This window comes from Hypanus sabinus, chromosome 4 (assembly GCF_030144855.1).
Source record: "Hypanus sabinus isolate sHypSab1 chromosome 4, sHypSab1.hap1, whole genome shotgun sequence".
NCBI classification, from domain to species: domain Eukaryota; kingdom Metazoa; phylum Chordata; class Chondrichthyes; order Myliobatiformes; family Dasyatidae; genus Hypanus; species Hypanus sabinus.
The window spans coordinates 80548946-80559621 of record NC_082709.1 but is presented as its reverse complement, the minus strand read 5'-3'; the positions used below and the strand labels follow the sequence as shown (position 1 = coordinate 80559621).

The 10676-nt window shown below is 43.9% G+C and overlaps 1 protein-coding gene across 1 annotated transcript; it reads right to left on the bottom strand.

The window, feature by feature from the left end:
• Positions 1-4919: 4919 nt before the first annotated feature.
• On the bottom strand, positions 4920-10620 carry LOC132392300 (interferon tau-like). Its single transcript, XM_059966122.1, has 4 exons — positions 9703-10620; positions 9473-9562; positions 6359-6586; positions 4920-6254 (listed from the first exon to the last, which is right to left on the bottom strand). The coding sequence occupies exons 1-4, from the start codon at positions 9832-9834 to the stop codon at positions 6114-6116; spliced, it is 591 nt and encodes a 196-aa protein (XP_059822105.1). The 5' UTR covers positions 9835-10620; the 3' UTR covers positions 4920-6113.
• Between the last annotated feature and the right edge of the window lie 56 nt (positions 10621-10676).

The following is a 10676-nucleotide window of genomic DNA, read 5'->3' as shown; positions in this document are numbered from 1 at the left end:
CTTTATCACTGTATGCAATGTCCCATCTGTTGTTTCTTGCCCACGGCAAATTGCACAGGAGCGGTATTTACCCAGTATTCGCACAGATCGGGGTTCGGATGTCGACATATCGCAACCTCCCGATTTTGCTGGGACCCAAGTCATATTGACCCTAGACATACGGAGTTCGAGAAAAGTGGTTTTCTCACCGCTGCGTCCAGCGGCTGTTAGCGAGGGGCTAACGAGCCGCGTCTCTAGAGACGCCGGTAAAATTCCGGTTTTACGTGTGTTGGGCTATGGCAAGTTATCCGATATGTTAACGTCCACGAAATTTCACTGTAGATCCCCCAATGTACAGTGGTATAGGTTTGCCCTCCTCAATCTTGCTGAAGGCAATAAACAGCTCTTTATATTTGCTGACGTTGAGCGAATGGTTGATCTTGAGATACCACTCAAACGGGCGATGAACTTTCTCCAGTAAGTTGACTCAGCTCTATCTGTTATTCATCCAGCAACAGTGACGTTGTCGGTGCATGTGAAGTTAGTGTTGAAGCTGTGCTTAGCCACACAGTGAATGTGTATAGACAATAGAGCAGCCTGCGAGTGTAACTGCGTTGATGATCGGCGAAGAGAGATGCTATTGCTAATCCTCACTGATTGAAGTTTACAATGAAGAAGGCGAGTATTTAATTCCGGAGGCAGTTACGGACCAGGAAGGCCCATGTCCTCAAGTCTGATGATGAGTTTCGATGGGATGATATAGATTATGCTTAACCCCATCATTCCTACGAGGGAATAGGCCACCGACAGTAGCTCGCCAGAGTCCTCTGTTCCGAGTCAGCCATTCACGTTGTCTCCGAGTGTAGCCCATCCTCTCCCACAGATGAGGCCTTTAGAGCTTCTGTTGGCGTTTCTGTAGCACTGGGTTTTTGAGGGATAGAGTTGCTGCCTCATGCCTCAAACCCGTCCTTTCACAGTTGGGCTTGGGGCCGTCCATGCCATGGCGGGGTTTTTGTGTTGAAATCCCAAGTTTTAATTGATAAACGGCAGCCTGGAGTATGTGTCCATGTTGTGCCGATGGTCCACAGTAGAGTGACCACACCTGATGTTGGCCCGTTGAGGCATTAAATAAACTGGGGCGGATCTGGGTCATTTCTGAGGCTGGGTAGGAAGTTCTGGGTTTACATTGTTTCCACATATCTCCTTTCAAAACACCACCTCTTACCTAAATGTCTATGGCCTGGAGGAGTCAGTGGTCTTTGTATAATTCGAATGTAAAAAAAATTGTAACCCGGCCCCGCCACCGTATGAGTATTTGAAAAACCTCAAGTTCTGGTGCACTTCAGACCTATGCTCTGAATCCATGGCCACTATTTGTAGAGGCTATTCGGGTAAAGTTATTATTATTATTCATTTTTAAGCTTTTCTTCTCAGCTTAGGCTGGTAAAACTCAAGCTATGGGCATAGGTAAACACACTCATTTCTCAATTGCTAGTAACTTTCGTACTGTTCTAGAGGTGCTTAGTATGTGGCTTTTGGAGACTTACATAACTATCACTGTGTAGGCCATAGTAATTTTGGGATGATGCCAGTTGTAGATATTACTATCAGGACGATGTCCAATCTGTTCATATTCCAAAGTCTCCCAATTTCCTCTTTTAATTCACTTTTCACTTACTGATCTCTGTATGTTATGAGTGCTTAGAATGACTGCATCTATTAAGTGAGTTGTTCTTGCAGATTATTATATCTGGACGCTTATTATGGATAATTCTATCTGCAATAACCGTTCAGTGGAATATAATTTATGGGACTCTGACTCTAAAGCTGGATCTGGCTCGTATTTATATTAAGGCATGGTTTCTTTTTATAAGTTCGTATTTTAAAGCAAGATTTTGATGGAATGATATTTCCCTCCTGATTGTGCCTGTGTAAATCATCAGATTGAGTTAAACTGTTGCAGGATCTTGTAATGTCTTGGATTATTTCTGGTTTCTACTGGCATTTTCTGATATATCGCCTTGAGTTTGTTGGGTCTTTTGTTAGACTTTTATTACGTATTTTCGATTATTTTTAGTGTTAACCACCTGGTCCTGTATTATCACATGGTACCCTTCTGTTTCTGGGAAGAGGTATCTCCTACGACACTTCCTTGTCAACATCCTGTATGCTCAGATCGAGGGAAGGTCTTCCATCCGGGTCATACTCTTCCTTTGGTTAACGTTTTCTTCAATAGTGATAGTTACTTCATTTTTCCTGGGTTGTGCTTTCGTTTAAGTTTAGTGGTGGGTACTCCTTACCAGAATTGCACACGCTCGCCTGGAGTGTTCAATCGTGTTTTCGTTGATGAAAATATATCCTTAGAAATTTTATCTGACTGTTGTGTAATTTTTAAATGCTTGTAACTCCTCTTCCTCATTCTGTTCTAAGCATTTGAGTGTACACAGAGTTTTCTGAAATTTAACATTTCAATTCTTATTTTTCTTTGCAAATTTTGCAGATTGGTTTCGGACCATCCCCTATATTAAGTCGCTAGCCGGAGCAAGAGTCACAGGTGCTTTGCATTTTCATTATTTTGGTCTTTCGGTTGCAACACAGACCAAATGCTGGAGGAACTCATTAGGCTAAGCAGCATTTATGGAAACGAGTAAACAGTCGATTATTCGGGCCGAGACCCTTCGTCAGAACTTTAGGTTGGTTTCTTTCCAGCTCTTCGGTAACTTCATGTTCTATTTGGTTTAACGTATCGATTGGGATGAAGTCATTTTTTTTTTACTATCGCTCTACGTTGATCTACTATTCGTTGTGCATTTACCCGCAAGAAGGGTTATTGCGCTATAACTGTTGATGAAATCTGTCCCTGCATGCTGTCATTTCAGTTTCAAGTTCCATTACTCGGTAATATGTAGTATGCAGGCCTCCGTTAGTCTCGATAGACCATGGATTTGCGCCTTGGAAAGTTTCCAGGGCACAAGCCTGGGCAAGGTGTTTTTTAAAGGCAGTTGCTCAAGTTGCAAGTCTCCCCTCTCCACGCCACCGATGTTGTCCAAGGGAAGGGCATTAGGACCCATACAGCGTGGCAAACTCGGTCATATACACGCATTCTGAATGTGTTTACTTCTAATGACTATTTCATCCGTGTCTTTCTTAACTGCCTGACTGGTCTCAGTTGTAAGTGGACAGCTCCCCTGAGAAACATTCGCAACAGTCTCAGCCTGGGGTTTTCCTGGGCTACTTTGAATGCTGCCAGTATCTTTTTCGGATGTCCCGGTGCCTACCCACCTATTCAGCCGTGCATCGTTAGCGGTTTGCGCACTATCATGCTCCAGGCATGCCCTGACGATCCCCAGTCAGTGGCCGTATCACTCTATTTCGTAGATAGCTCTACTTTCTAAAATGAAAGGGGACTGCATTTTATACTTATGGCTTCAGCCGCCCCTAACATGGGGTGCAGAGGCTGACCAAAGCACGGCCCAGTCTGGGTACAGACGTAGCTAGATTAGTTTCTGCTTTGGTCCGCAGGTGGTATTTTATTTTTCATTTGCCCTGCATATCCGCAGAACTTTCCCAAATCCGCCACATCGGGCCGGATGGGGGACTGCAAACCTCTCTCAGATGATGATGATGATGATGATGATGATGATTGTTGTTGTTGTTATTGTTATTGTTATTATTATTATTATATTCGCACAGTTTGTTGTATTTTGCACATTGCTTGTTTGTTCATTTTGTTGGACGCAGTCTTTGTAAGCGGAACAAGTGCTACACCTGCCCTTGCACTTCCTCCCTCGCCACCATTCAGTGCCCCAGACAGTCCTTCCAGATGAGGTGACACTTCACCTGTGAGTCGGCTGGTGTGGTATACTGCGCCTGGTGCTCCCTGTGTGGCCTTTTATATATCGGTGAGACCCGACGCAGGCTGGGAAACCGTTTCGCTGAGCACCTACGCTCGGTCCACCAGAGAAAGCAGGATCTCCCAGTGGCCACACATTTTAATTCCATGTCCCATTCCCATTCTGATATGTCTATCCATGGCCTCCTCTACTGTCAAGATAAAGCCACACTCAGGTTGGAGGAACAACACCTTATAAACCGGCTGGGTAGCCTACAACCTGATGGCATGAACATTGATTTCTCTAACTTCCGTTAATGCCCCTCCTCCCCTTCTTACCCATACCCTTATTTATGTATGTGTGTATCTATCTATCTATCTATCTATCTATCTATCTATCTACGTACTTATTATCCCCTTTTACTTTTCTCTCTTTTTTCTCTCTCTCTGCCCCTCTTACAATCCCTCCTTGCCTGCTCTCCATCTCCCTCTGGTGTTCCCCTGCCCCTTTCTTTCTCCCTAGGCCTCCTGTCCCATGATCCTCTTCCTTCTCCAGCTGTGTATCCCTATTGCCTTTCCAATTCTTAGCTTCACCCCATCCCCTCCGGTTTTCTCCTATCATTTCGGATCTCCCCCTCCCCCTCCCACTTTCAAATCTCTTGCTATCTTTCGGTTAGTCCTGACGAAGGGTCTCGGCCTGAAACGTCGACAGTGCTTCTCCCTATAGATGCTGCCTGGCCTGCTGTGCTCCATCAGCATTTTGTGTGTGTTGTTTGAATTTCCAGCATCTGCAGATTTCCTCATGTAGACGGAGTCCTTCACTGGTTCTATTATGTTTTCTGAATTTACTGTCTATGCCCGCAAGAAAATGAATCTTGGGGTTGTATATGTACTTTGATCATAAATCTACTTTGAAATTTGAATTTTGAAATGATCCTAGGTAAGGAGGAATAGCAGGCATAATGATGTATCACACGACAAAAGTGTTCAAAATAATACTTTTATTTACATCAACATCTTCAGTATAAATTTTACCACTTTTAGAAATAGTTTTCATTATATATCTCTCAATAAATAGACAATAAATTAGCAACGTTTTGGGGCTCTGTTCCCGCATTTAAGTATCTTCACATTAACATGACAACAGGATTGTCGAGTTGAATTGATCAGCTAGCTGTTGATCAGCTACAGAAGTAAGTAATCATGATTGATGATCAGGAAAGAGGTCGAGCATCATTAGCCTGCTAGCACACACGGCAAGAAAATTCTTTTTGTGGTAATACTGAACCCTATTGCTTTAAAACAAAGTTAACAGAGCTCAGTGATACTACAAAAGCAAGCTCAAAAAATTATGATTCTTATTTTATGCAAAACTATGGAAAATGAATTGCTGCGGAGTTCATTTTATATGAGAACTATATTGGATTAGTTCAAAAATAACTGGAACCGAAGTAATTACTGGCAACCGCAACGAAACAAGCTCAAGAAAGGCAGTGAGAGTGAAATGCTGCCCGCAGAGCAGCTTCTCCGGAAATGGAACCTTGCATTGCAGTAACTGTCAATCGGTTACACTGGGAACAGAAACAGGGCCATTCACCAAATTCAAATCTCATCACAGTAGATCAAATAAATACATCAATAAATATATCAGTGCATAAATATCAAGATAGATCCAGACATTCTCTATTCTCCATCACTCACCAGATGAAAATTGCCTTAACATTCAACATAACACACAAGGGCAGAGGAGAATAGAAAATTACTGACCGTATTCTACATATCACGTAGTGGCGAATGGGCGTGAACAATAGTTAAGGTTGCATAGGCTTAGCATTTAGCACCAGCGATTGGGGTTCCGTTTCCACCGCTCTCTCTAAGGAGTTTGTATGTTCGCCCCATGATCGTGTGGATTTTCTCTGAGTACTCCTGTTTCCTTCCATATACGTTCCGAAGACAAACGAGTAGTAAGTGGTGAGAATGCTATTTTGCCGCCGGCGACACCTCCGGACTCCCCCAGCGTTTTTCGCTGATGCAAACAACGCGTTTCAAAGTACGTTTCGATGTTATGTTTGACAAATAACGGTTATCTTTAGCGTAAAGAAATGCTCATATTGATGAGCATTTAAGACAGTATTTTATTTGGTCCGATACATAAACTCAGGTTTCCTCTGCACGCAGATTCAGTATTTCCATCATCTTCTGTTTTCATAAATAGCCCTGGAATTTGTTTTATTTTCCTTCCAAAATGTAATATTAGTCCATTTGGATATCCTTTTACACATAAAATGTTTTAATTAAATAGTCACCAATCTTCGCCTTCTTTGATATTATCTCTGGAAAGTCTTCGGTGAACTTTACCGACTTTTGCCATAACGAAACGGAGTTGTTGTAAATGTCTCCTGGTCTCATCGTGGGTTTTTTCCCAGGCACAGTCACTGAATCGCTAAAAGAGGAAAAGCAATAAAGCAATATATTAGCTAATGAACAGATATTAATTAGCTGCATGGACCTGTTCATAATCACAGAGAATAATCTTGGCCAACTCACCTTCTGTTTCAGAAACTCTCTCAGTACGTGAAAATATTTAAGAATTGCAGCATTCTTCCTTGATCTGGACTCTGAGCCTGGTTTCCGGACACAAACGTCCAGTGCTTTGAGCTGCCGATCCAAGTGAATCTTGAAGTCTTCCACCCGTCTGTCTGAGCTCAGGTTCATACTGTAGATCCTGCGAAGGTGATGCAGGGTCTGATGGATGATCCAGATCCAGTCCTGGGCCTGTGCAAAACACACGTGGGGACATTAGAAGGACCGTGGTTCCAGTGAAGTTGAGATTTAGAACAGAATGCTTATCTAACATCAACCCCAAGCAATAAGCCATCAGAGAGATGTTGAGCATGGCAAAAGAAAGGAAAGTAAAGGTCAATTAGCCTAACCTCTGTGGTTGGGAACGTGTTGGACTAAATTAATAAGGATGAGGCTTCAGGGTACTTGGCAACTAATGATAAAATAAGTCTCCCTTCTGTAAAGGGAAATTTTGCCTGACAGATCTGTTAAAGTTTTTCGAGGAAGTAACCAGCTGGGTGGACAAGGGAGTGGCCGTGGATGCAATTTACTTGGATTTTTCAGAAGGCATTTAATAAGATGCCACACATGAGTCTGCCTAACAAGATAAGATACAATAGTGTTACAGGAAAGAGACAGGCATGGTTGACAAGCAGGAAGCAGCGAGTGGGAATCAGGGGGGCATTTTCTGGATGGCTGCCAGTGGTGTTCCTTAGGGGTCAGTATTGGGACCGCTGCTTTTCACATTGTTTGTCAATGATTTAGATAATGGAATTGATGGCATTGTGGCAAGGTTTGCGGACGATATGAAGATAAGTGGAGGGGTCGGTACTGCTGAGGAAGCAACGTGATTGCAGCAGGACTTAGACAGATTGGAAGAATGGGCAAATATGTGACAGATGGAATACAGTGTTGGGAAATGTATGATGATGCAGCTTTGTAAAAGTGCAGACTATTATCTAAATGGGGAAAAAATTCAAACATCAAAGGAGCAAAGGGATTTAGGTGTCCTTGTGTAAGACTCCCAGAAGGTTAATTTGCAGGTTAAGAAGGCAAATGCAATGTTGGCACTTATTTCAAGGGGAATAGAATATAAAATCAAGGAGATAATGTTGAGGCTTTATAAGACACGAATCAGGCTGTACTTCGAGTATTGTCAACAGTTTGGGGCTCCATATCTTAGAAAGGATGGTTGTCATTGGACAGAGTCCAGAGAAGGTTCACGAGAATTCTGGGAATGAAGGGGTTAACATGTGAGGAACGTTTGGCAGCTTTGGGCCTGTATTCACTGGAATTTAGAAGAATGCATGGGGATCTTATCAAAACCTACTGAATGTTGGAAGGATTATATAAGATGGATGTGGAGAGGATGTATCCTAAGGCGGGGGTGTCCAGAACTAGAGGGTACAGCCTTAATATTGAGGGGCGACCTTTTAGAACAGATGTAAGGGGAATTTTTTAGCCAGACAGTAGTGATTCTGTGGAATGCTCTGCCAGAGACTGTGGAGGAGGCCAAGTCCGTGGGTATATTTAAAGCAGAAATTGGTAGTTTCCTGCTTGGTCAGGGCATCAAAGGATATGGCGAGAAGGCAGGTATATGGGGTTGAGTGAGATTCGGGGTCAATCATGATGCAGACTAGATGGGCTGAATGGCCTAGTTATGTTCCTATGACTTATGGCTATATGAATTGCAGTCCACAGTTTGCAGGTTAAACAAAGAATGGTCAACTTATTATTGGTAAAACCTCAGATGTACGACAGAATGTCAAAATCATTGACGGAGTGTGGAACTGATCTGCAAGAATAGCGTCAAAGATACAAGGCCATTCAGTCAGCGCAGGGAATTTTGGTCAGATCTCCTCAAGACAGAGATGGTGAGGGAAAGATAAATGTTCAATAGATGTGCAATCAAATGAAGAGGAAAAGAATGTTGATGAAACATGGGTCGTGTAAAAAGCTTGAACCGTAATATATTCAGACAGCAGTATAAACGGTAGTATGCATAATAAGTCGGCACAAGGCTACATAACGAAAGAGAGAACAAGGCTACAACAGAAAATGTAGATGCTAGGTTAAGGGAAGGGAGAGATATAAAGGGGAGAGCTGCCCTTTGACAAGGGTGCACTATATGACAATTAACCCGCAAAGGCCCTCATTCAAAACTTGAATGGAGGCAAGTCATAAAGCCAGCTTTACATCTACACAATCTTCAACATTCTCCGTCCATGGCACCATCAAGTAGTAACTTGGTCACTAGCTTAACTTACCTCGGCACATTATATAATACCAAGTAACTCTTCAAAAATTCTGAGAGTTTTTGCCCCTGCCACTCTAATAGGCATTGTATTTCAAATTCTGACTACAAACTAGGGGAATTGTTTTTTTTTCCTTGGATTCCATTCAAACCTGTTAATCCCTGCCTTCAACCTAGAGCGCTGGCTTTATATACAAAGCGATGGGGAAAGGTTTACAGCTACCTATATTTACATTTACAGAACCACGTATAATATTGCACACCTCTATCACTTTTGCCCTCAGCCGCTTCTCCATGATTCAATGGACCAGCAGTGATGTGGAGTAACGTAACTATTCCGAAAGGGGAAAACTCACAACCTGTCACTGCAGCATAGGTATCAAGAAGAGCAGTCAGCTGTGCTGGACACAGGTAGCATGATTGAAGGGATGAGAGGGTTTCCGGGATAGAGACAGAAAATATAAATTCAGTGGGTGGTTGAGATAACGAGAGAGTGAAACAAGAAAGAGGGAGCGTGAGTCATGGACAGTGATATGTTTAGACGTGGAAACCCAGTAGATCAAGTGAAATGACTGAAGAGAATTAGATACAAGAGAGTGAGCTACTCCTGAGTGGGATAGAGAGAGAGATGAGAGGAGGGTGATCACTAAAGTGAGATCTTTTCGGTATGCATGGGCTCTTCGGAGTCAGTGATAGTGATTCTAAGTAGGTGACGCGCACAGAGCTAATGAAACAATATTCTGCTGTTGCCCATTCTCCGGTTAGAGTTCAGATCAGATTTTTCACAATATTTACATTAATGTTTTGAATAAATAATATTAAAGTAAAATGCAGAGATTACTCACAGGAACCTCCGCCGAAAGTTTCACCAGCTCCAAGGGCTTGGTTTTCAACGACAGCCTCTCAGTCGCACAGTGTCGAGGGAGGCGGCCACCCTGAGACAGAAGATATCAACGTTACTGACAATCCCCACACACAGAAACACCGGACAACAGACTCTTTGAAATCACCTGATTGGTAACAGCAAACAGCCGGGGACTGTCAGGACCGGTCTCTGGGAGCGGGTTCAACTCACCATTTCATTCAGCTCGCCCAGAGTCTCTCTGTTGAGAACTTGCAGTAACTGTAACCTCTCACAGCCCAGGGTCGGGGTCACGGTCAACAACAGCCACACACTGCAAACTCTCCAAACACGGCCCAATGCCATCTTCACCCGACACTGAATAAAGCACCGATCTGAGACCAGAATCAGCTCCGAAAACGGGTCTTGTTCGCCGAATGGAACTCTCGATATGGAAATGCCACGGCTTGTGATCCGGGAGCGGACGCCGGTGCTGCCGAGACCCGTGTCTGGGGATCGTGTTCTGAGCTCTCTCTGCCATGCTGCCGGATTTTATATGTGAAAATCCGAAAACGGGTGACATTCGAAAAGTGAAATGACCGGGATATTTGGGAGCCTGTCGGGAGAGAGCGGTCTCCGCTCTGAAGTAAGGAATCTGAAAGCGGGAGAGTCCCGCAGCAGCGACGGGAAAATCCGCGATTCCAGCAGCGCTCAGGCCCCGGAGTTAATGCGGTCAGCTTGAGGATTCCAAGGTGTTGCGGAGGGAGGGTCAGGCTTGGCAGAGGACGAGGGTGGGATGAGGAAGTGACAGTGCCGGTGCCTCGGTGGAGGCTGTATTTTATCAGGGTTAGAGTAGCACCGTGTCTTTCAGCGCTGATATTCGGATCCGCAGAGAGAATTCCTATTAATTCCGTTCTCGCACTCAGCCAGCTCCGCTGACACCACAGCGCAGGGTGGGACAGTGCAGAGAGCCCGGGTCACAGCCAACCTGTGGAGATTCGCTGTACGGGGGTACACTTCCCCGGGACGGTGCTCGCTAAGTACGGAGTGCCTCTGATGTCTGCGTTCTTTTAAAATACATTTCTGTTCTTTTTTGTTATTTAAACGCTTCAATTCCGACTCAGAAAGTGATGCAACCCTCTTCCCCATGGAATATAGATTCTAAAGATTTTCTGCATTTTCCGCGTTGTGAGCACTTCGCTTTTAGT